At 39.4% G+C, this 27,262-nt stretch overlaps 1 protein-coding gene across 1 annotated transcript in view; it reads left to right on the top strand.

The window, feature by feature from the left end:
• The window catches only part of Pappa2 (pappalysin 2), a 251,429-nt gene that overhangs the window by 80,910 nt on the left and 143,257 nt on the right, over window positions 1-27,262 (top strand). The window contains exon 4 of the mRNA XM_046430234.2: window positions 10,434-10,579. Within this exon, the coding sequence (XP_046286190.1) occupies window positions 10,434-10,579 (146 nt within the window). The remainder of the gene's footprint in view (window positions 1-10,433; window positions 10,580-27,262) is intronic.

Here is a 27,262-nt window from a genome sequence, read left to right as displayed (position 1 = left end):
AGTTCTGTAGCTGTCCCTGACTCACCCCTGCCATCTAGACTAAATATACTCAATTTCTTCTGTCATTCTTCACCTGGTGTGGTTGCCAGATCTGCCTCCTTTTTCAATGATCTCTTCTGGGCAGGCATCTCAAAGTTCCAGTATCCTTACAGAAGGTTGCACTGATCACACATAGATCTGTTCATGGCTGTGCACTGAGTCTGTGCCTAGGATTGAAGCCTAGGAGTCTACATCTTGCCCCATGTCACACTGTTGGAAACTGAAACCTATAGGTATTTTTTCCTATTAGTTGTTGTTAAACAGACACCCTAATGCTGTATTTGGGGGCAATTATTATCAATTTTGCATGTATGCTTAAATAGATTTTACCTGGAAACTTTGGAATTTTATATTTTGTGTTTAATCCCCATTATTACAGCTTTTGAGATATACTTGAGCCTCCATTTTGACATTAAATATTACCTCTCATGTTTTTGTCATTTGTGAGTTCTATAAACTTACACAGTATGAATTCTTAGAAGATATTGAATCAGTTACTGAATGAAATAGGAATAAACCCAGAGATCTGGACTAAGCTATCAAAATCTCCCTTTGGGGAAGTCCCAAGATTGGGTACTAACTATTACAAATCTGTACTTATACACACTTTCTACCCATTTTCCCTACCCTCTTTTAATAAGATCTCATAAGATATTTATCAATGTCTTGTTGAATTAAGATATACTCTCACTATGGAATCATGCTGTTCTAGGGAATTCAGCAAAACAACAACCAAAGAATTGTATGTGTTTTTACATCTTTCTTTCTGATGATTTTATGGTGGACCCAGTAATCACATCTTATTTAAGTAATAGAAATTATTTATTTAATAATACATTTAAAATATTTCTGACAATTGACATTGAGCTCACTAATCTGTAATATCCAAGTTTCTTTTTTTCTCTACAGGAAGTTGAGATATTTCAGTCTTTAGCCTTTTTACATCACTCCATTGCCTGCAAAGATTAGTGTTAATTGTTATATAAGCACCAAAATGGGTCCTTTTACGACTTGAGGCTGTTCCTCTTCTTATTCTGGAGGCTAACTCATTCACAAATCATTCTTGCATTATTTAATCAGTTAACTGGAACTTCTAGTTTCAGTCATGTGGCTGAACAGCTGGAATTTATCTCCTCTGGTTTTCCTACTTTGAGAACAAAAATCAGGTATTGACAACACACCTGGAATACTGTCTCTGGGTCAGTCCAGAGTTAATTGCAGGAAACAGAAACCACTATAGCTATTTAACAGCAATAGCAACAACAAAAGAAAATTTAATACAAAAAAAATCGAGTTAACTTAAGACAATTTTTGTAGGAGCCAGAGTTGCAGGTTTGAGGCTGGGTATCCAGGAACATCTATCAAGATGAAGGGTGGAGACTGACCTGCCATGGAAGCCATGACTACTGCCACAGACATCTAGAGATCAGGAAGCCACCGATGCCATTGGTGAGCCATGCTGTGTCTGCTAGATTCACACCGGTATAGTACACTGGCTACACAGCCTGCTCCTCAAGACTCACACTGCTAATGGCAGGGTGCCAGAACACTGTATTAGTCCAGCCATGATTGCAGACAGAGGAAATGAAAACAGTCAGAAGTAAGGTCCTCCTCTCATAGCCACCTTCTAGCTATAACAAGAGCACAACGGCAGGCAGAATCTAAATGGCATGCATATCCCTGGGTGTAAGAGGCTGGCAAAAAGTAAACTGTAACTGTGCTATTTTATAGAATAGCTAGATACTCTAGAAGGAGGCTAGAACAGACACACACCAGCCAATTCACAACATTCATCATGAGCATCTTCAACGCCTTATTCTTGTCGCATTCTCTAAGCATATTTTCCATTTCATCCCCCATTCTCTCATATAATTTTGTGCACATTTTTATTATGGTGCCTGTCACCTTGTATTTTAATTATTTGTTTACACGATTGACTTACTCACTAGGATGAGCGTCTTGAAAACAAGAGTCATGTACCTTTTCATTACCAGAGCCCAACACAGTTACTCACAGATAATAAGGAGAACCAATTAAGAACAGGAAAAAAAAAAAAAAAAAAGAACGCATTCTTTGAATTTAGAGGAATTTGAGTTTTAAAATTTTCTCCAAACTTGCAGGGTGTGTGGTTTTGTGTAAGATATTTAATCCCTGTAAGCTTTATTTTCTTATCTGTAAAATTAAAAAAAATTATACTAGTCACATAAGGTTATAGTCAGATTTACATGATATATATATATATATATATATATATATATATATATATATATATATATATATAGCATCTGGCTATAGCTGGGACTTAATTAATCATGATAACTATTATTTTCAGAAAGAAATAAATGATTGCTAGGTAAGTGAATTATTGAACACATTTCCACTTTAGGCTTGCAAGTGCTCAGCTTTTTTCTTTCTGATTTTTTGTCTCTTGTAATTATGATTTCTCTTTCTATTTTGCTTAATATTCTGAAGAATATAAATTTTAAAATTTATTCTTCTTTGCATTTTTTCCTTGTTTATGCTAGCTCTGAACTTTGTATTTTTTAATCTTTTTTCTTTTACTGTCTGTGCAATTCCTCCTTCCAAAATCTACATATGTTCTCATAAAATTTTAGTTCAGCAGATTCTCTTGCAAAATATGGTTCTCTTTTGGACCCTTTGCATCTCCTCTCTAGCTTTGTTAAGATGATCTAGAGCTAAATTGATTTTAAAGGTTTACAACCTTCCACTTCCAAAGGGCCTTTTCCCCCTTGAGTGTTCCAGGACATGGAATCATTCCTCCTCCTTGGAAGTTTGTTTTACTTTGGCCTGGGACCTTGGTGACTTGTCTAGCTTTGGCTATTGGAATAATAAGGTATCACCTTTTCTTTTATTGAAGGAACTCATTCATTCCACGTCACGAAAAAATATAAAATCAAGCTATCATACCTCTTTGTCATTTCCTGAAATTTGCAAAAGTCAAGAAAGTTTACTTATGAGAAGTGGTGCTATTGCTCTGGGCAGTCAGCCTCTGCTGGTGAGAGCCTCTCCTGAGGTTCTCATTCTTCTCTATGCAATTGTTCTGGGTCGAGGTTGGACCCTGCTTTTGGGAAGTAGCAGCATTCCTCTTTGTCTGAGTAGCCAACTGTGCTTCCAAGAATTTCCTTTCTGTTCTGTTTTCACTAAAGGTTCCTGTTGTGAGCTTACCTGGGTCTGGGACATGTGTTTGCGTCCTTTTATTCCACCCTCATGAAGCCTTTATTTCATTTTATATTTTTGTACCAGGAATTGAACCCAGGGGTGCTCAACCACTGAGCACATCCTCAGCCCTTTTTATTTTTTATTTTGAGACAGAGTCTCACTAAGTTGCTTAGTCCCTTGCTAAGTCGCTGAGGCTGGCTCTGAATTTGCCATACTCCTGCCTCAGCCTCTGGAGCTGCTGAGATTACAGGTATGGGTCACCATACCCAGCTTATTTGCTTCTTTTAAGCAAGGCCTGCCCCTTTTTAGACATAGCCATGATTAGTTTTCCACCAAATCTCTGAGATGATGTTTGCTTTCCTGTATTTTGATTTTTGAACTTTGTTGCTGGCTGTGTGAACATTCAAAGCCATAGGTATTGCTATTTATAAAAAGGTTTGTTGGATGCTTATGTGTGACACTTGATTAATGTTGCTCTTTTTTCCCCTCCTGATAATAATACAAGGTAGATCCTTTTATTTTCCTCATTTTACAGCTGAGGAAACTAAGGCATAGTAAGGATAGTTTCCTTGTGAATACCCATGGAAGCAAAGAAAGGATTTAAAAGGATTTAAGAAAAAATTCTCTAAAACATCTTTAAAAGCCTGATGTCTGCTTCCTTTATGCTCAATGTTTAAGTTTCTAGTCTTGCTGTAACAAGCTGCCACATGCTTGGTGGCTTATCTCATAGTTCTGCAGGTCAGATGTTTGACATCCTGGGTGATCAGGTGGCAGCAGAGCTGCATTTCTTTCCCAGGCCTAGAGGAGAATTCGTTTCTCTTCTTTGACCAATTTCTACAGGTCGTCCATATTTCTTGGAGCATAATCCCCTTCCTCCTTCAAAGCCAGCAACATAGCTTCTCTCTGACTCTCCTTTCATAGCCACATCTTTTCCTCCACCCACAGGAGGGAGAAGTCCTTTGCTTTATAAGAATTCACATAATTAGATTGGGCCTACTCAGATACCTCAAAGTACTCTCCCCATCTCAAAGGCTATACTCTGTAATATATGCAGAGTTGTTTTTACTATGTGAAGTAACATATTTATGGTTCTGAGGACAAGGACACGGACATCTTTGAGGGCATTATTCTGCCTACCCAGAGATATTATGGCACTAGATTTTAGTTAGTTTTATTTAAATCTCAAGTTCTTATAAAACTTTAACATTTCCAGAGGGGAAAAATCCATTTTCCTTTTAATAGTGTTTGTTCTCATATGAATTAGCAAAATGAATTAATAGTTTAGGTATAATAAGTCTTGTCAGATTCTTCATATAAATTTCAAGAAATAAATATATTCCCATTGATGTTGTCTTAGGGATTATGATATCTGTCCTTTTATGTGGTCTTTGGGAGGAAAACAATAATCACCAATATGTCTCTTCTTCCCGTAGTCATTGTCAGATGGATGCTTATTTGGAGGGAGTGAAGGGGAGGGAGAAATCCTGGGTTTTCTAGTTTTTTCATGGCAGGGTAATAAGAGTACTACTGATTTAGAGGGGGACCCAGCAGGAGAAATGGGCAGGGGAAGCTTGTGAATTTAGTGTTGGAAAGAATGAATATACTCTAGTCTACATAATCTGTGGGTATGAACAAGTTCATGCCACTATTAACCATCAAGTTACATTAGCTCAATGCACAATTACAAAATCTTATCTTCATACAACATCCCATTCCTCTAGCAGTTCTTGGAATCCCCAGAAAAGTGGACCTTAAAGATCTGTGCCCTTAGCTGTCCTGCTGTTTGCCACTGAACTCTGCAATGGTCTCTACCTCATCTGCTGACACTCAGTTTCCAGATGGTATTCTGCCCTTGCATTTATTCTGGGGAAAAGCTGTCCTTCTCAAAGACTGGCTTCTATGGCAACTCAAGGCTGTAAAACTCCCAAGTGCCAGAATGGTGCTGATAGCCCTTCTTTCTTGCCAGCCGTGGTGAGAGTGACCCTTATCCTCAATTGGTTGTAAACTTTTTATTAGGCCTTAGAGCAGAATAGCTGTATATCCTGGGACTCATAAATTTCTTATGAAGACTTATTTTAGTTTCTTCCCAAGGAGCTCAGAATCCAATTTGTAAAATTAGGTAAGTGACACAAAATGCCATTGTGTTCTTTCTCTTGTCTTTGACCTTTTATCTTTTCATGGACACAGGCATGCACCTCCTCTGCATGTAACCTAAAATTCAACCCTTCTTGAAAATACACTTATGGAAAAATATGGCTACAACAGCTTTGCCAAAAGGACCACTATTCCAAATGCACTGAAATTTTCTGTGTCTGAATTTGTTTCGTGCTTAGGTAGAGCCATTCATCACACTGACATGGCGATGTCAAGGTGTCTGTGGGTAAACTAGGTAGATATTCACTTATTGGTGGAAGTAAGAATCTACTCTTGGAGCGAGAAGTGGGACTGGGTACATTTACATATTTAGAGCCATCCAAGCAGTGATGTTGCTTGAACATTTAAAATTGAGGAGTTCTCAGTGGTGGACACGGAGAACAAGAAAAGTTTAGGTCACACACAGGACTCTGGGGCATAACTTAAAGGTTAGAAGGGGGAAGAAGAGCCCCCAAAGGAGACTGAGAATCTATGGTCTCAAAAATAGAAGGAAATCAGGAAAGTGCACTGCAGTGAAAGCAAAGGAAACAGAGAGCTTGGGGAGGAGGAAGTAACCAATAATAAAAATGCAGCATTCTGTGCCAGTAAGAGGGTGCCTGAAATTTTTTTTTTATATTATAGGGAGGAAAACTTAAGATGTCACTGACAACTATAATAAAAACAATTTTGATAAAACGATTCAGATGAAAGCTGGGTTATAATGGCATTATAAGTGTAGATGGAAAAAAGAAGCAAATGGGAGATGGGGAAATTATTCTCTTAGGAAGTTTGAATTGGAAAGGAAGAAGGAAAAAGGCAGGGTGTTAGTTACAGTTTGCTCAGAAAACCTCATCCTGTGGGATCAGAGGAAAGAGCAAAAATAGGTAAGGAAGTAAATAAGTTTAAGCACATGGGTATGGGGTGTGGGAGGGAGTGACGAGTCCATGACCAGTGGCTTTGGTTTTATCATCAAAGAAGAAGGCATGATTATCTAGGGAGTAAGAGATTGAGCCCACAGGGGCAAGAGAAGAATATGGAAGATTTCAAGCAATCCCTGGAGAGGACATGATTATAAACAAGTGAAAGTATAGACAAGTGAAACGAAAAATCTGCAGGAGATCACAAATCTAAAAAATTTTTTTGAGAAAGAGTGGAGATGAGAATAGGTGGCCAAAGGAGAATGCGGTGCAGGTCATCCGAGGCAAGGAAATCAAGAATACGACTATTCTCAGAGGTGTTTCACATAAATGTGGACATTTCTAAGGGGTATGATCAGAGCTGGGGTGAAAGGGAGGATGGAGCCAGATGCTGAAGCTCTTCGTGTATGGAATAACCAGGAAATGGGAAATGAAGGGGAGTGGAGCGGGTATGGTGATGGAGAGCAGAAAGAATTTGGAAGGAAGAGAGAAAGCTAAGTCTCTGAAATTGCTTTGGGCAGCTGGGAGAAGCCAATTGTTGTTTTGTAGACACATAAGCCCTAAGGTGTGGGCACAATGCAAGGGTTCAGGGAGAAGTCTAGGTGATAGGAAGCCGAGTGGCAGATGGGATGAGAGGCATGGCAGGAACCCTTCTGTGTGTTTTGGATAGAGAATCATAGTTTATAGTAATGACGGGAAGGTTTAGATTTAACTGAACCAAAACATCCAGCTTTGGCACAAGTTGTTTTGTGAGGACCTATGGAGTGCCCTTGGGGCATGTGTTTTTGTTTCCTGGAGGCCACCTCCCCACCTGCAGAGGGCAAGCAGTTCCCAGTGAGGGCTTGCTCTGCCTGGTCTGTGGATCTTGGTCTTGGGTGCACATTTATCCCTTATGTCTTAATTTTCAGCATGCCAGTTTTTGATACTGGTTCATCTTCCTTCAGATAGCTCAAGATCTTTTTCTTCTTTATGGCTGCCTTCTTGAGTTATTTCTATCAGTCTATAAAGGGTTACTTAATGGATAATAAACGAGAGCATAATGAGTCATTCTTCATGCACTTTTACATAGAAACTGAACAAGCTTTGGGACTTGTGTGTGCTCTAAAAGCCAGCATGTGGCTGGGGGTCTGTGCTCAGGGTGCATGGCAGCAATCAGAGTGACTGCACAAAGCCCAGGAGATGGTAAGACACAGTGGAGTGGAAACTGGGCAAGGGCCTATCCTAAATTAGCAAATCAGTCTTAGAGTGGTCAAGCAGCATATATTCTTCCTGGGACTCATCAGAAATAACAGGCTTGAGCCATGGGGCAAAATGACTTGATGCATCAGCCTTGGGGAGGGCTGGTTTCTGAGACAATTTTTATGAAACTTGAGATGCAACTTCACTTTGCGTGGTCCAAGTCCCTCAGACAGAAGGGTGAGTAAGCAGCATCTCCAACTGGAGTATGGAGAGAGTAAGAAAAAGGGGGATTCCAGCAGAAATTAAGCAGATAAAATGCATCCCTTTGAACGCATTGTTCTTGTCAGTTCATGACCTATGGACATTTTACTCCATTTATGTATTTCATGTTGTTCCCTTGAATATTAAGCTTATTTGTCCCTTAACAAATCAGAGCAAGTTGTTCAGCTTTGCATTTAAGAACTGTATTCATTTTTGCCCTACTCTAAGTCTGAGTCAGGCTCTGGTCACATTAGTTGAGAAGCTAAGACTTTTATCTGGATTTGCTCTGATTGACTCTGAAATGGTTACATGGGATCTAACAGGAAGGGACTTCTGCATGCAGAGCAGTCACCCTGACCTCACACACTTTTATCCTCTCTGATTTAGAGAGTAATCTAGATCACAGTCTTTATTCCCAGCAAAATAAGTTTTTTGTTTATCAATTCAATTAATGCCTGTCCGGCGCCTCTAGCGTTTACAATGCATTTTCTCCCTTGGACTTGCTGTCTTCCATTATTTCTGTGGCACTCAGGGATCCGAGCACCACACCCTGTTTGCCACCAGACTGACATGTGCACTGTCCTGGGGAAGGGTAATTTATAGCCTGGACAGGAAGAAAAGAGAGATGAGTAGAACCAGCTAATGAGGTTGGTGGAGGAGGAGGCCTCTTGGAAGGTGCTCAAGAGAAATGAGCAGAACTTCTGGGTAGAGGGAGGACAGAGGGATACCAGCCAAGCCTGGTAAATGGTAGACAGAGAAGCCAGTAACACGGAGATAGCCCAATCGACCATGCCAGGCCTCAGGGGATTGGGGGAAAGTGAGGGAGGCTAAAAGAGAAAACTGTTCAGGTTCCAATTCCCAATCTGAATTGGGAACCTGGCTCAGAACAGAGAAAGGGTGCAGATTGCCTTGGTCCCCTGGACTGAGTGTAGTATTGGTCTTTAATTCCCTCCTTTCCTCTCCTTCTTACCCCTCCCCTCTCCTGACCTATTGAAACATCTCCACATTGAAGATTGACTTGATGTCATCACTCCAAACCATCAGTAAAGTTATAATTATTTTAATAAAGAAGAAAGGGAATGAGAAAGGGAATGTGACTAATGTTCAGGGAAAACCAGGCAACAGCCCAAAAACATTGTGTCTCCAGGAAGGCAGTGGAAGGAATATCCCTCTGATCACATCTGATGTCACCTCATGGAGCTTGGATGATTTCTTGGGGCTGAGAATTATTTTTCCAAGATATTATAAGTTAATAAAATGCTATTTGAAAAGCCCTATCCCTTTTCTCCCAAACATCTTTGGTTCTTATTTTTCTTCTTCTTTGCTTTTGAACTGGTCTTCTCTGGGATCTCTATTTCTCTAATGCTCCTTGCCAGCACATCCTACCCATGGGTGAATAGATGGCATCGACAGCATGGTAGAGAGGCAGCGTAGCAGAAGAAGGGTCATGTATCCTAAAGTGAGCTTCTGAGTTGGAAGACTTCAATGCCTGGTGGAATAGTGATCGCAAAGTGAAATCTATTAAGGAAATTTCCAGTGCAGATTGAGGAGGCTATCTTCCCTGCTGATGTACAATTGGAAGGTCCCTTCATTTGCAATAGTAGACCATGGCCACTGTGCAAAACAACTAGGGAGGTTAAGGGGCTCCAGGGCTCTGATTAAGTTGTTCCTTCTTAAAACCACTCTTCAGTGAGGATGATAAAACTCTATTTGCTTATGGAAAGTTTTAAATTTCACTGGTGCCAGAAAGCTGAAGGTCTTTGACTATATATGAGCTTCTAAAAGAGGCTAAATGCATGTTTCCTTTCTTGTGGTCCATGAGGCATGTGTTTTTAATAGAGCTTTAATTCTGTGCATAAGTATGCATGTAATATTGCCTAGTGCTTTGGAGGCCACCAATAAAGATATGTAGTAAATATCACAAGGCAGTAGGAGTAGGGGGTGAGTTTCTGTGGATTCAGGGGTGGGAGTGGGAAATGTACATACATTTACCATTATTTATAGTGGCTTTATGATGTCCTTCACACCTATAAATCTTCTTTTACCACTTTAATTTTCTAGCCACTATTTTCCCTTTTCCTTAAAAAAAAAAAATGCCATGGGCTGGGGATGTGGCTCAAGCGGTAGCGCGCTCGCCTGGCATGTGTGCGGCCCGGGTTCGATCCTTAGCACCACATACAAACAAAGATGTTGTGTCCGCCAAGAACTAAAAAAATAAATATTAAAAAATTCTCTCTCTCTCTCTCTTTAAAAAAAAAAAGTGCCGATAGTAAACATATGCTTGAACAGTGACTTCACTAGACTTTCTGTTGTAATAAGTCTTCAATGTGAGGAAAAGTACCAGAGACCAAGAGTTGGAAGTTGCTCTTCACCATGACCTGGGGATAATTCTGAAGGCAAAGAATTAGTAATATCATTGAATTTTTTTTTTCTTGAAGAAATAGTTGGGGTGTAAGTGGAGAATTAAGAATGATGTCAAATTCTGAGTATCCATACAGATATCATAGTGTTATGAAATGTAGCATATTATGTAACTTGGAATAATACCACACAGGTGTATTAACCCCTCTCTTCATATCTTCATGGTAGCCTGCTCTCTGCCTCTGCATCCCTCCAAAAGGCCATGCTGGCTGGGAATTCCATCAGAGTGCTTAGGTCTGGCCCTCCTTTTCTCTAATTACCTATGCTTTGGTGTGACATTTTCTCTTCTTTCACGCTCTCCAGGGCATACATGAGTGTGAAGGAGCTGAAGGAGGCCCTGCAGCTCAACAGTACTCACTTCCTCAATGTCTACTTTGCCAGCTCAGTGCGGGAAGACCTGGCAGGTGCTGCCACCTGGCCTTGGGACAAGGAAGCTGTCAGTCACCTGGGTAAGTAAAACAAAGGCCAAATATGGCAGAAAAACAAAACAAAACAAAACAACCCCCCCCCCAAAAAAAAAAAAAAACCCAAGGAGGTCTGAAGGAAATTTGTGAAAGTGAGTTTGGGGAAAGAAGAAGGAATGACAAAATAAATTTACTCAATGAATTAACTGCTTTGGTTGAGGATAGGTTTTTGGAGATTCTATCAAAATATCTCAGTGTAGGCCAATAAGAGGTATTAGAGCAAACAGTGGCAAACACCCAAGATATTCTAGACTGAAGCTATAATTTAGACTCAAATAAATTGCTGGCATGAATAAGACTCATTTTAAGTCTTAGAGAGCCCCAAGAGGAAAACTAACCAGAAGGGACTAGATGATGGGACCTGCTTTACAGTAATCACTGTACCAGAAACTGGTGGGCTTCTTGTGTGAACTGGGCTTTCAAGGAGAAACTGTGAAATTCCAGAAGGTGGGGCATGCCAGCCCACCTAGGAAGAGCAGACACTGAGTACAACAACTGTATACTTAGGAAAGATAATTCCTTTTACAATGTCTTTTTATTCTATAGGGAATCATACCAGCTAATAAGGGTCATTAAATTGGTTTATTTATCATGTGAAAGAAAGAACAATTATCAAGTACAAGTTGTATGCATTTTCAAAGAATATTAGAAATAATTATACCAAAATTTGTTTTAATAATGAATTATCATAATTAGGAGTAATATTTCAATATTTCAAAGAGAATGGCTAGAATTTAGAAATCATTTTATAGGTGACTTAAAAGAGGTCATGTAAAGCTACTCTTTTTGGTTATAAAATGTGAAGCAAAGAGTAATAAATTAAAGGAAGATTGGATAATGCTGTGTCACACACCAGGTATAATAGAGTCATTGTGAAATCGAGTCTAGGACATCTTGAATTAACAAAGAAAAACTGAGAAAGTGTCCAAAGATAGCTAATGTTGTCAATTGGAAAAGAGAAAGATGTTGAGTCAATTAGCAGAGGGGCTGGGGTTGTGGCTCAGTGATAAAGCACTTGCCTCAGGTGTGTGAGGCACCAGGTTCAATTCTCAGCACTGCATATAAATAAATGAATAAAATAAAGGTCCATAAACAACTAAAAAAATATATATTAAAAAAAGAAGGAAGCAGAACATGGAAAACCATGAAGTGAATCAGGTTGCTATCTTGAGGTATACACACACACATATATACACACATCTCAGGCAATGAAAGGGAGGATAAAATTAAGTATATATGGGTCTAAATCAAATGCTTCGTTAACATGTGTGGCTGAGTTTTATTGGCTCTGTTGTATCTGAAACAGTTTTCCAGTTCTAAAGCAGTTCTTTCATCATGAGCTTCATATTTTTAGTTCTCAGTACATGAGATACCAGAAATTTATGATGTTATTGGTGACCTGAGGCCACTAAGGCAAGAGCATTGTTTGTATTGATGACCTATTTTCAAGTACTCCAATTAAGAACCTGGTATTTCCAGGGATCCAATACAAACCAAAAATGTGTTCAGGTTCATTTGCAATTATTGTAAGTGGATAGATCACCAGGGAAAGAGGGCTGGCTGGGGCATAGATGCCATCATAAAGATGACTTGTAGGCAATGGGCAGCAGTATGTGGCTGATAGTTTTAGCAAAAAAAAAAAAAAAAATCTGAAGGATTATGGTGGGGCTGACAGAGAAGGGTCGTGGGTTTCTTTCACACATATCCAAGATGGTCAGGTAAACTGGAGAGGACCCTGTGCTCCAGGTGAAAGCCAGTGTGAACCAGTCTCATCTTCATGATGGCAATGAGTGGACTAGAAGGTCATGTTCAAATAATCCATGGAATAGTGAGTTTTCGAGACTTGAATTATCCTCATCAAAAGTGACAGTTGCAGAGGGTACTCATCATGCCGTAAGACAGCACCTCCCAAATCACCAAAGGTAACCTTCTTGGTGCACCTGTAAGGGGTCCTGACAGCAAAAGTTACTCAGAAGCAGTTTCCCTGGGCCTAGGAATATTGTTGCTAACTGAACCTTAAAAAGTGATCTTCCTGCCCATCACGGAGACAATATTGCCTGATAAGAATCACTGGGCTGAAGCAGATCCCTAAATGTTTCCTTACTTTATCAGAGCTAGGGGCATTGGCAAGATTCATTTAATGTTAAACAACTAAATAGACCAGTTAAAACTTAACTATTTGAAGGCGTCAGACAGAGGCCAAGGCACAAGGATTTCAGGAGTCTAATCCCAGAGAGAAGAAAAACACATCGAAGTGAGCCCTGTATATAACTCAGGAACATTGTCAAATTTCCAGTGAAAGGAATAAAAGCAGATTAGAGAGAAGCAGCTGGGAACTTGCTTCAGTCTCACTAATGGGGAGACAGAAATTCAAGTTCAGGCCCAAGATTTCAGAAAAACAGAAAGCACACAAGTGAGCCTGATTTCCTGTTGTGATTTTTCTTACAATATTTGCTAGATATTAAACTACACATTCTTAGGGCCAATGGCCAAGAAAACAAGTAGAAAATAACTTCTGAAAGATTAAAAAAAAATCTAAACATTGATCGCAGGAGTCTCATGACAGGGGGAAAGAAGATGGAGCAGAGGCCCTGTTGAGGGGGCACTTGGGTTTCCCTCTATGCAAGTGAAACAGAAATAGCCTAGTCACACAAAGGAGCAATACACTTAACCCTTATTTGGAAGAGGCTTAGCTTCCTATATGCTAAGTGCCTAACAAAATAAAATAAAAAATTATCTGGAGGAAGACAATACCATCAAGGGCCTCTACAAGTTTTCATGTACAATGTCCATCCGTTAATAAAAAATTACCAGTTATTCCAGAAGACAGGGTCAAATGATGTAAACAAAACAAAAATAAACTATCAAACAATAGATTCCAACCCTAGGTTATTCAGATGTTGGGATTATTGGACACAGGTTTTAAGATAATTATAATTAACATGAAAAAATAGATAAAAAGATGAAGAGTTTGTTCAGAGAGCTGGGATCTAGAATCACGAATCAAGTGGATATTTTAAATCTAAAAGATAATACCAGTAACTCAAATAAAGAAATTAGTAGATGAGTTTATGAGCATAAGAATTAAAGGTCTAGAAAGTTTACAAGCTGAAGTTCAGAGAGAAAAAGTGATGAAAAAAATAAGAGAGGTTGATCAATATTTGAGAACTAATAAAATGTTTCTAATATAAGTTGGAGTACTAGAAGAGGAGAAAGAAATTGGGGGCAGAAGCAATATTCAAAGAGATAATGGCCAACATCTTGCAAAATAACAAAAGAAATCAAACTACAGATTCAAGATTTTTTTTTGTTGTTGTTTTTTTTTACCTTTTTCTTTGGGGTTGCTGTGATGGCTCCTCTGACCTTAAGGGTCCGCAGAAAGAGAGAGAGAGAGAGAGAGCACGCGCTGACCCCTTTTATTGAGGAGAAGCTATTCAAATGAGGCAAGGGGTCAGGTTTCAGGGGGCTGAGTCTATCTTCATGATGTCCACTGTCAGCAGGTTGACTGACACCTGGGTAGGCCACACCCAAGGGCGCAGTAAGAGGAGGGGACACACACAAGGCACTTCCATGGAAGATTCTATCCTAAACAGGGCAAGGGGTTATATTACAAAGTAACAGGTGAAGCATAGCTTCACCCATGGGGCTGTAGCAAGACACACCCATTTCTGTGACTGAGCGCCTCAGCACCCAGCTGGGGAGTGTAACTCAGTCACCGGTAAGGTTGGCCTCCCACATATTCCCCCTTTCTTAATATAAAAAAAAGAACGTGGGAAATTTTCTTTCAGTCACTTGGCTATTGGTCCAAGGTCATTTGCAAACCCCAAACAGGATCGACTGAAAGAAAATTTTGTCTAGGTCCATTACAAGCTAAAAACCAAAGACAAAGGCAAAAATCTCCAAAAAAGAGAAAAAAATATATGTTACCTTAAAAAGTACAATAAGTCAGACCTGCTGACTTCTTAACAAAAACTGAGTCATAAGACAACATACTTATATCTTTTTTAAAATGCTAAAAAGTAACTTACAATTCTATATTTGGTAAATATCTTTTAGAAAGAAAGAAGTTAAACATACTTTCAGACAAATGAAAGCTGAGATAATTTATGCCAATGCAGAAGGAAATGCTAGAGAAAGTTATGAAGGCAGAAAGAATATAACCAAAGTTAGAAACAGAGATATGTCGAAAGAAATTAATAATGCTGGAAAGGATAAAAATATTAAAAGCATGATAATAATGTCTCTTTGGCTTTAAAATATTTGCATAATTAAATTATGCCAATAGAATCAGAAAAGACAGGAAAAAAGCACGTGAAATCACAGCGCTTCTTTGCCTATATCTCTAGAAAAGGTACTAATTTTAGTAATAAGTTAAAAATTAAGTTGTCATCTTTAGAGATCTATTGAAGACTAATTGAATTATCTCTAACTAGCTAACTAGAAAAGCAGGAGATAATCCAGAGAAGTTAATAAATGATAAGAAAATGGTAATAAATATCATGCAATAGAAACAAATTGTAAGACATTGATTCAAATCTGTTAGTAATTATGTTAAATATAAATGGCCTAAACACACCAATTCAGAGCCAAAAATTGTCAAACTGAAAACAAACTCCAGCCATGTGATATTTCTAAGAGACACATCTTAAATATAAGAATTCTAAGGATTGAAAATAAAAGAATGGGAAAATACATGTATTCAAATAGTAATCCAAAAAAGACAGTGTAACTTTCTAACATCAGATAAAGTACACTCTAAGGTAGTATCATCAGAGCTGAATAGAACTAATTTTATTATAAAAGTAAATTCAACGGGAAAATGTAACATGACAAATTTGAGTGTAGCCAAGAACAATACCTTGAATATATATAAACAGCATTTGATAAAAATGTTATCAATGATAAAAAGATAATAAAAATAAAATAATACACAATCATACTTGTTGGTTTAAATTAATTTTCTCAGGGGCTGGGGATGTGGCTCAAGTGGTAACAGCTCACTCGGCATGTGCGGGGTGCTGGGTTGGATCCTCAGCACCACATAAAAATAAAATAAAGATGTTGTGTCCACCAAAAACTGAAAAATAAATATTAAAAAATTCTCTCTCTCTCTCTCAAAAAAGTACTAAAATAATTTTCTCAGAAAATGATAGAATAAACAAACATTCAGTACATATATTTGAAAAACATGATTAAAAAACTTGACTCAGTAACAAACTTAGACCAGTGTATTAACACAGAATAGAATATACATTCTTGTCTTATCTTTTTATGGTTTGAATACAAGGCATTCCCCAGATGCTCATGTGTAAGACAATGAAGGGATGTTTAGAGGTGAAATGATAGTTTGTGAGAGCTATAACCTAATCATTAACCTAATCATTGGATTAATCCAATTGATGGATCAACAGTTTGAATGAATTAGTGCATAGTAACTGGAGGCAGATAAGGCATGGCTGGAGGAAGGAAGTCACTGGGGATGTGTCCTTGGAGATGATAGTATCCCTGGCTCCTTGCACTCAAGCTCTCTGCTTCTTGGATGTCATGAACTGAGCAGATTTCCTCCACCATGTCCTTCCACCGTGACGTTCTGCCTCACCTTAGATCCAGAGCTATGGAGTCAGCTGACCATGGATTGAAACTCTGAGACTATGAGCCAAAATAAACTTTTCCTTCTCTAAGTTATTTGTGTCAGGTCTTTTGGTCACAGTGACAAAAAAGCTGACTAAAACATGTACCGTGGAAAATTTACTAAGTGTATCTGTACCAAAAAGTAAATTTTAGAAGATTGAGACCACAAAATTTGTTCTCTCCTCTCACTGGAAATAAGCTAAAAATCAATGATAAAAAGATAATAAAAACAAGAAAATCCCCAAGTATTTGGAAATTAAACAGTATACTTCTAATTATCCAATGGCTTAAGGAACAAATCATAATGAGAATAGGAAAAAATTTTAAACAAAATAAAGAAGACTTATATGGGGAAATTTATAGCTTTGTATGTTAGAAAAAAAGAAATTCTGACTAATTACCTATCTACAGAAACCAACAAAGAATAAATATTGAACTAAAAGAATAAGGACAGAAGGAAGTAATAAAAATAAGAGAAGAAATAAATAAACAGAAAATAAACTTTTATTAGAAAAAAAAATAACAGAGCAAAAAGCCTTTCAGGGGAAAAGGATTGGTAAATTCCTAGAAAGCCTTACTTGTCAAGGAAAAAAGAAACTTGACCCCAGAGGAATATATTACTATGCTGGGCAGTGAATGGGGTAACATCTTCACATTTACTATAGACATTAAAAGCCAACAATTAGTGTCAGCAAATGGTATTGGAGCAAGTGGACATCGGCAGGCAAAAGAAGGTGGACCTCAACTGAATTTCAGGACTCATATAGAAACTAGCTCAAAGTACATCATAAATTTAAATTTAAAAAGTACAACTCACAATGTTTAGAAGAAAACAGGAAAACAACTTTAGGGCAGGGCTAAGCAGAGAGTGTTTATATGATACCAAAAGCATGGTTCAGAAAAATAAAAACTGACCAATTGGACTTTGTCAAAATTTAAAACTTTTTCTCTAAGGACTCTATTAACTTGCATAAAGAAACAACAGATGTGGAGGAACTATTTGTAAAGCACAAATATTGGCAAAACTTAACAATAAAATGAAGTAGAATGGTAGAATGGACGAAGACATGGACAGTTATTTTACCACAGAGGATACAGAGATGGAGAATAGCCCCCGTTAGAGGAAAGCTCATTAAAACACCATGAGGCACCATTATATACCTGCCTGTAGAAGTGAAAGAAAAAATTAAAAACAACGCTAAATGGTGGTGGGGATGCATGAAAACTGGAATTCTTACGGAAAATGATATGCCACAGGCACTCTGATAATTTCTTGTGAACCCCTTACTATATGAGCCAGTAATTGTACTCCTGGTGATCAGTCCCTGAGACAGGAAAATACAGGTCCACTCAAGCACCTGTCCATGAATCCTCACAGCAGCTTTATGTATAATAGCTCCAAACTGGAAACGAGAAAATATGTCCTTCAGTACTGGCTGCTGGACAAACTGTGGTACATCCATACGGTGGAATACTGCTCTGCAGTAAAAACAAAGTATTAATGAAAGCGACGACTTGGACAGACTGGGCATCATGCTGAGTGAAAAAAAAAAAAGCCAGTCTCAAAAGTTACATACTGTATAATTTCATTTATGGAGTGTTCTCAAAATGACAAAATTAAAGAGGTGGAGAACAGATGAGTAGTTGTCAGTGGGTAGGAATGGGGCAGTGATGGCCAGGAAGTAGGATATAGGGATAAAATTATGAAGGACAACTGGAGAGAGATCTCAGTGATGGATTAGTTCTTTAAGCTGATTGCAGTAATGACTACACAAATGTATACGTGTGATAAAACTGCAGAGAATTTCTCTCACACACGTATACATATACAGAGTACATTTAGAAAGTGATGAAATCTAAAGTCTGTGACCTCTATGCATAAGCAGAGTACTTTGCATTCAGCAGGCGCTCTGTGAGTCTCATTGACTGAAAGGGTAGGTGAACAAGTGAGAAGGTATTGCATGTAAATGGCTTCTAGTAGTGTTTCCCTCCTCTCATGAGTTTTTGACTCATAATGAATTGCAGCAGCAGCTGAAGGTATTTATATTTTATTTGTAAACTTTTGAGGGATAAAAGTGCTTCCTATGACCTGGTTCTTAATGTTGCTTTTCAGGAGTAGAATACTAAACTGAACAGCTCGCAGATCTGAGTTATATGAGATTGCTCAGGCTCTTATTTATTTCTTCTTGTTCAATCCTAACTGTGATGGAATAAAGGAGTTGTATTGACCTAAATCAGGTATAAAGTAGTACAGACAGCTGTGATAACATGTTAGAGAAGACATTTGGAAGTTTTTAAATAGAGCTTTTACAGGATTCAAGATAGTGGCATCTGTTTGTGTCAACATGCAAAGCCCTACATTTTGAAGGTCAGCTGAATGACTTACAGATCAGCGTGCCAGCCCAAAAGTTGGAAAATTAAATCTAATTCCAACTACTATTGGCTTAAGTCACTCTGTAGATACATGGAGGTATTTGTTGACTGGTCTTGCTTTGCCATCAACACCATTTCTACCTTTTAGCAGATTTTGTACTTCTAATGCTGTGCAAATGCAGGGAAGAATTTTTTTTTTTTTGTACATGGATCAGTGAATGAATGGGATCCCCTTAACCTCTAATGTGCAGTGGTTTGAACATCGTTAGCCACAATAAGCAGCACAGAACTGAAGATATATCTTCAAAGACAGAAGATATGAATTAGTGGTGACCAGGCTCTTTTTAAGCCACTAATAACAAACTCATGAGAACACATTCATCATTCATTCATTCATTCATTCAAGGAACAAATGCAGAATGTATTTTGTGGTGATGCAGAGATAGAATAATGAAAGGGATTCACTCTTGTGGGATGCACAGTGTGACTGGGAGACAGACCAGTGAGACACATTGAAAACCCTGTGTGCTGAGGCCAGGTAGGTGAATGGAAGAAAGTGTGGTTGATTGCACTGATGGCATCAGGAGGGGGTTCCTAGAGTGTTGAGGCTTGAGGCGAGAAGGACAAGCAGAGTTCGTGCGACAGGCAGAGGAGGGCTTGAGAGTGAGAGGACTGGCTCCTGGCATGGCTGACAGCTGCTATTATCTTGTTTTAAACTGCTGACAATTTTAAAATAAATCTTAAATTTACTTTTGTAATATGTCCCCAGAACATTACTGATTTGTTAATCGCTGTTATTTTTAAATATTCATGGTCATGCACTTATTTTTAGCAATTGGGGAATATTTATTGTTCCTGTTTTCTCTTTGAACTTATGTTTTTGTTCCAATTCTCCTGTAAAATTTTTACCAAGGTAACTTACTACATTCTTTTCATTATCTTTAGTTTGTCACCTGTTTCTCAGCTTAAAAACATTTTGAATAAAATAACTCTTTGGAGATTATAACTTTTTCAAACCAGACTTTTAATTTTTTGATATAATTATGGATTTACATGTAGTTGTAAGAAATGGTACAAAGATATTCTGAGTTACTTTTACCCATTTTACCAATGTTAGCATCTCATATAAGTTATAACATATTGAAAATTTCTGCTCCGTTGGAAAATTATTTGAATGATTAATTTCTACAGTTGGACAAAAAGCATTTCAACTGGTTGTTGAATTACTGGTCAACAACAACAACAAAATACATGGAAAATGTGCATTTTAATGAGATGAGTGTGGCTCCCCCCACACAAAATTAGTTCTCTTATCTGTGGATGGATAGTAAGTATTGTTATAATGAGATAGGATGTAGTGTCATTTATAGTGCTGGTTTTTTCTTCTATACCCCTATATACTGAGAAACTTTGTTCACATAAATAAGTGGATGGGAAAAGAACTCTGTTTGAGAATGGATGGTAGTGCCATGGTAGAAATACATAGGAGAAGGAGCAAGTGGGGAGCCAGTTTAGTTTTGGATGTATGAGTTTGAGGATTCTACAAATCTGGCTAAGAAGAAGCTTCCACAGAAGTGGGAAACCAAAGGAGAGGGGGTTTTGAGGAGGCCCCCATGGATTATCCATCAACCAGTGTATAGATGAAGTATGGAGACATTATGGTCAGGTTAGAGGGCCGTGTGGGTCATTTGGACAGAGAAGTTAGACATTCAGAGTGCTCTGGGCTAACATCTTCCTGATTGTTCAAGGAAATGTCTGTGCTGCCACATAATGTCCAGGACCCAATGAGATCACAAGCAGTAGGCCTCAGTGTGCAAGGGGCCCAGCACCTGTGGAAGAGGCTCACACTTCATGGGGGTTTAATTATAAAGAATTCTCTAGAGAATCCAAGTAACATGTCTTGTAGGAAAAAGCATTTTCCTGAGTGACAGAGTGGTCCATGGCTTCAAACAGATGACAACAAATGGGTTAGAGATCAGGTTACCTCTCTAAACCTTAGTTTCCTCATATAAAAAATGAGGATAATCAGCTGAAGAAGAATGCCTTGCCTATAGTAGGGGCTTAGCTTTCATAGTCATAGTAGAAGTTCAAAATGTTATATGTCTGTAGTGATCCTTCGTGGTTGTGCCCCCAGCTGCACACCTCCAACCCAGAGATCTTTTAATACTCTGGAAAGATGTTCACTCTTTTATAGAGGGAATAAATGTGTTTTTAGAGATCCAACTGCTTGTAGAGGTAGAGCTATTCATAAGAAGTAACAGGAGATTCCTTAGACATGAGAGAAGGGTAGGGCAAGTGACTGTGGGCAGTTTGGGGGAGGTGGGCAACTGTCTGGGCAAAGGCTGTGAAGGACTTGGATTCAATGGCCTGGAGGAGAGCAGCTAGTCCAGGAGTGATGTGGGTGTGGCAGTTCTCAGGAGGAAGCAATGCAGATAGGAGACAGGGAAGAGGATGACAGCAGTAACTAACTTAGGTACCTTTCCCCCACTTAGAACTTTTGTAGAGGAGCCCCCAGGTTGAGCCTCAACTGTCTCCTAACAAATGGTTGGACACTGAAATTGTTACATAGATTGTGGTACACAATGTGGGAGAGCAATAGGTGCTAAGAAATAGCGACGGGTTTGACAAGAGGGAAGTCTGTAGTTGTCTCTGCCAGATCGCTTCTGTAGGGCACCAATGCAGAAACCACGTGGCTAGGGGGTGAGTCTACCAAAGGTGGAGAAGGGCAGGTGCATCTTTTAAAAAGCCTGGCTGTGAAGTCATCCAGTCCTGGTATGCAAAGGGTGAGAATTAGACAGTGGTGGTGAATTAAAGGAAGTCTTAGATTGAAAGGGACTCGGCATGTTTACAGCCTGTGGAAGAATGCTGAGGGAGAGGGAATCCTGAGAGGTGGGCCCTCTCAGAGGCACTCCAGCAAGCATGGATCCTGAGGATGTTCACAAGTTCATGTACTGATGCGGCCATCACTAGATGGTCGGGCCAAAGAAATGCCAATCTCATCTGCTATCCATTGTTCTCCTTAAAATGCCACAGCTCAGTGACTCTTCCTTGAGAGAAAGAATATCTGGAGTAATTGAGCTGCAGTGCAGCATCTATGTGGGGACCTCTTAGAGGTGGGCTGGGTGACGTGAGCAAGACAGGACTGCTGCCGGGAATTATCTCACTGGTCGCTATTGTAGATTACTTAATTGTTAGAAGATAATATTCATCAGATTGGATTACTCTGGATGCTTTAGGGTTTGGAAAACAGGAAGTATAAAAATATTGGGCAAAATAATCCTAGCATTTGAACTTCATACCCCAGAGTTTTAGACCCCAATGACTGGCTCATGTATTTATAAGTATGAGAAGTAAATAATTACTTTTGTATGTGGATATTTGAAAGGTTTCTTTATAAAGCACCTCTTTGAATCTTTAGTGGTCTAGAACAGTGCCTTGCAGAGAAATGATACTTAATAAATATTTAACAAGTAGATAAATTATAGAAAATAGCTTCACCAATGCATGCTCTATAGTACCCAAAATTCTGTCATGAGGTTTTGTGTGTGTGTGTGTGTGTGTGTGTGTGTTTGAAGCATTGCCCCCATGCAAAAGCCAGGGAATGATAATATATTAAGTCTCCAGTGCCTCTGTAACAGCACTTTCAGTACTAATTAATCGGATTACTCTTCTCCCATGATCTGAGGTGTCTAAGAGCCCTGAGTGCTTTTTCAGGTGGGAGTCAGTGAAAGAGTACACAGGAGACAGAAACAATGCCAGGCTCTGCAAATCTTCATCTTCCACGCATTCTTGTCCTGGTTCAGTCTTGTGTGGAGCATGGCCTTCCATGCAGTAAACCAGAGGCTATAAACCCAAGGCTTAGGGATGCACCGTTCCTGGGCTGATTCTGTTAAAGGTCTGCTCCTTTTTCTAGCTCCTTTGACATTCTTCTTTTTTATCTTTTCCATTTCCTTCTCCCTTTGTGTTTGTATTCACCTATGCTGCTTTCTTTCCTTGCCCTACCCCAGAATGCTCCTCCTTCAGGTCCCAAGGCACACAGGTCCCTTCACTGTTTGGGAAGTGCATGTTCACCAGTAACTGGAAGTAATTATGTAGACCCCTGCAGGCCAGTCCTCGTTTATGGGCATATAACATTTGGCCCTAAAAATTTTGCAGAATCATTTTAAAGTCATTTCAACCAGTGTCCTTTTCTCAGATGGCCCAACTGAGGTGTTTTTTCTTTCTTTCTTCTTTTAATAGAAGTGGCTTTGGGACTCAATCTTCTCACTAGCCACTAGCTAAATCCTCTTTTTAGATTTTGGGCAATAAGTCTTTATGCTTAAAAAGAGCTTTATGAGTTTTGTGTTAAAGTCACAGCTTGGAAATCTACCATCCCCTTGAAAGTTTGGCCATCTGCTGCTAAGATCTCACCCTTTACTCAGCAACTTCTCTTTCCTTTTTCCCTCTGCACCACTTTCTAGACCACACAACAACTCTGCCTTACTGCTTTAGCTTGTCCCTCATAATCAAAGCTGAAAGATCTTCTAGGACAGTGCGTTTGTATTTCCCCTGCCAGTCCATTAAGGAACAGCTGTGCCACACGTGGCCACCAGTTGCTAAATCCAGGGAGCTCCATTCATTCTGTGTTCCATATGCAATCTGATGTTACTGGCCTGCATTAAGTTCAAGTCTCAGCGCACACATTCAGGCATGCAAGAAATGTAACTTTATTCTTCTATCATTCAACTTAATTTCTATTTTGAGCCCCCATGTTGCTGAGTAGCAGACATTTACTCCAAGTCAATTGAGCCTACCAGTGGTGATGGCTTCTACATGCCGAGACCACAGGGAAAATGGCACATTTTATATTTAGTCCTCAGATGGTTGCTGGTCAGCTGAGATGACCCTTGATTCCTCGCCTTCAGAGAATCTCTGGCAGGTCTGTGTCGCCTTTCTGCTTGGTCTCACATCAACCATTCTTTAGAACTAGGCTACTTATTCAGGAATCCAACACTACCATAAGTCCAAATCCCTCTGCTGTTTGGGGTTCTTATTCTATTGGCCTGCAAATATTCTGTATTGGGAACAGAATAAGAACCTCTTTGGGGTGAAGACCAAGGAACCAGTATCTATTTGAAAATAGAGAGTGGCGTATATTTCTATTTCCTGTTTCAATGTAACAGGTGAGAGCAGAGAGCATAGTACAGGTGTCCCATTAGAGGAGGGAGTCCCATCCCTACTGCATCCCCCTATTCCACCACCACATTGTACCCTTTACCTGTGGTTTCATTTTATCCTCCAAGACAAAAGAAAGACAAAAAAGAACTGTGGTTTGGAGTATAAGAAATGATAATTATATCCTATCTAAATAACCACATGAGAAGGAAAATTATTGGTACTATAGAACAAGGATATCCTGTGTAAATTAACCTCCTATTAAGATCTATGAAGAATTACCCTAACAGACCCAGTTCCATAAGATTGCGTTTCATTCCACAGTCACTTGGTTCAGGCTGTGAGGGATGATTTGAGTGATGTCTGAAGGGAAGGGAACTTGTCTATTTTCAGGCCTGACCAAGGCCTGCCTGTCTTCTGGGTGCCCATGAGTCTAGCATCAGAGCAACCTGGAAGCAAGGTGAGCAGCTTAGGGGCAAATCGAGCTTTTGTGAGGCGTTTTCCCACCTTCCCTGGAATGACTGCCCTCCTCTTGAGAGATCTGTCCTGCCTGTAGCCAGGCCAGCCTCCATTCTCCTGATGAAGGAAGCTGGTTAGGTAGGAGCCCCGGGGATGGAACAAATGAGCACTTCCTACCTGGCTGCATCATGGAATTATAATCATGTCAATGAATGTCTAATATATATTTTATGTTGCTTTGCTCTAGGAAATAAGCCTAATGCTCATTTATTAACATTACTACTTTAATCTTCTCAACAGCCCTTTGAGATAGGAACTCTTGTTATTACTATTGAATAGATCAGGAAATAGCTCCAAGAGCTTTTAAGAATGTCGCCAAAGGACATTAAGAAGAATCAATACATTTCCACTGAATGTTTACAGCCAAAGAAGGGACTCTGATCACTCCAGCAACCATCTGTGGAAGAGCCTCCACACACTGATGTAAAGGTTGGCTGGTCACTACTGAGGCTGGCCTTGCAGCTGGTGGAAAGCATAGGCTGCAGGTGTTGGCGTTGAGGGGATGGTGGTCTGTGTGAATGCTGATATCAAATGGTACTTGCCAGAGGCATGTTCTACTGTTGTTCCATCATCCCCAAGCCCCAGTATTGCTTCTGGGAAAGGATTATACTTTTCCCTGAGAGGGCAGAAATGCACAGCCCCTTAGACCCTCCCTGTGGACCCAGATGGTGGGAAGACAGGAAGAGGTTTGCTTCTGGGAATTTCATTTTTATTTATTATTTATTATTAAGTCTTGTTCCTTCTTTATTATTATTATTTTTTAAATAATTAAGAAAAGAAGTTCCTTCAATCCTCTTTTTAGATTTTGGGCAATAAGTCTTTATGCTTCAGTCAGCTTTTGGCATGGATACGTGTGTGTGTGTGTGTGTGATATTTGTTAAAACATGAAAGAACTTTTCTAAACTAAATCATCACTTTTCTCTTGCCCACATGGATATAAGTGTGTGTGTGTATGTGTGTGTGTGAGTTTGTGAGGGAGAGGGAGAGGGAGAGAGAGAGAGGGAATGATTTAAACACACTCTCCTAATAATTCAACAAGGGTGGTTTGTTTTGCGGGGGAGGATAAGAGGTGAATGAGCACTGTGTGGGACCCCTTCTCTCAGGAGAGGAGATGGGAATATAAAGGTTGGAAGGGGATAGGATTCATGGGCAGCCAGTTGGGGCCACTAGAAAATCTTCAGCAGACCTGAAGGTAGAATTGTGACATCTCCTTCCCAGCTTTCTACTTCTATCTGCTGCTAAGAGACGGGAGTTTTGGAACACAGACTATAAGGCTGAGAGGGCTGATGGTCCATGATAACAGACTTCTTCACGTGGTATTTATGATGGTCTCACAAAGTCCTGCATGTTAGCTCTTGGCATGAGAATAGGGAAAACTTTAACAAGTCAATGTAGCCCCTCTTGTTTTAGCTGAGGAGACCTAGAGAAAACTGAAGCATAGAACCAAGGCCATTAAGCTTGTCAGGGCAAGACCACACTCCCAGTACCTTTATCTCTAGTCTGGTGATTCATGACTGTGTACACTAACAGGTAGAATGGCTACAAGAGGCCCAGGATCTTGGACGTTTTTCTTAAAATGTACTGATGTGCACAGCACTTATCCCTAAATTAGAGCAATATTTTGTTCTATATTTCACACATTTCTAAATTTTGTGCATTATTCTGTATAACACATACAGCTATAAGCTCATTATTAAATGTGGCACACTGATGACTTTTTAGCAGAAACCCTATAGCTCTGACATAAAAATTATAGCTGTTGCAAGTATGTGTTAAAATGCTTGTTTTTAGTTGAAATTTATGTCCTGTCTGCTTAACTCCATATTCTCCTGTTTAGGGAAGGGACATCAAGGGTGCATGGAAGGGAACCTGGCCTGCTCTCCTGGGTGTGAAGGGACCTGCAGGAGTATCCAGGGCTTGCCTTGTCAGGCTCTTGCTCCACTTGTATACACGCTGGCTATTGAAAGCTGTCTCTAAACCCCCTCTGCAAAATATCCTTAGACTAGGAAATATCTCACTTGGAGTTTAGGCAGAAACTTCTGCCATTAGCAGGAAGCCCATCATTGTAATGGCCACCCCTATATTTCCCCTGACTGTCCCTAAAGCCATACTCTGGGGCATTCTTCCACTGTGGGTTCTGATGCTTTTTCTATTCCTTGTTTCAGGAACCTCCTATCTGTTCATCTATAATTACTTTCTCCACAAAAGGACAGGCTGGTCCAGGAATAGCATGAGGGAATGTTTGAGGTTTTCTCTGAGATAAGACACATGTGAAAAAAAATAATTATCGATGGGAGTTTGTTCATCTTTTATAGTGTTTCCTGAGTGATGCTCTAAGAAATCTGTATTCTAGAGACATCAAAGTGTATTCTACCTAAACAGGTTGTATGTTCAAATAAGTCTGGTAAGCACAGTGTTAAAACAAAATCACTGCAGTACTTTTCAGAGCTTTTAATACAAATTTTCATAGAAGTTGTAAGTTTTCAGGAGAAATATGGCTCACTGCATTTTTCTTGAATGCATTTCATCAACAATGCTGCTGTTTTCAGAAAGTATCACCCAAGACCAGAATTTATGAACCCAATTTGTGAAAATTTGGGGTAGACTTTTGAAGTATTATTTCTGGGAAAAAAAAGGTTTTTTATTGTTGTTGATGTTGTTTATTTTATTTTTTTATCCAAAGCTTACTTAGAGATGGTGGGGGCGGAGGAGAGAAGGAGGGGAGGAGGTATGAAGGATCATGATGAGGCAGAAGGGTGGGGAGGAAGCACTGGAAAGGCAACTGGGAGAAAACAGAAGTCAGTCCCCTCAGGTGACTCGCATGGGTGTGAAGGTCATTTGTGCAGTTCAGTATTGAACATGTCATTGTACATAAACTTGGGTGATGGGCATCCCTGCAATTGGGTATGGAGACATGCAGGGCAGGCATCTTGGAAAGTAAGAGTTCAGCTTTTCACTAGGTTTATTCAAATACTGGATACTGTGGATGTT

The sequence above is a fragment of the Marmota monax genome, unplaced genomic scaffold, assembly GCF_021218885.2.
Source record: "Marmota monax isolate L192 unplaced genomic scaffold, Marmota_monax_Labrador192_F-V1.1 WCK01_AAM20220418_F8-fsc00055, whole genome shotgun sequence".
Classification (NCBI taxonomy): Eukaryota; Metazoa; Chordata; class Mammalia; order Rodentia; family Sciuridae; genus Marmota; species Marmota monax.
This window is presented reverse-complemented; position numbering and strand designations above follow the sequence as displayed.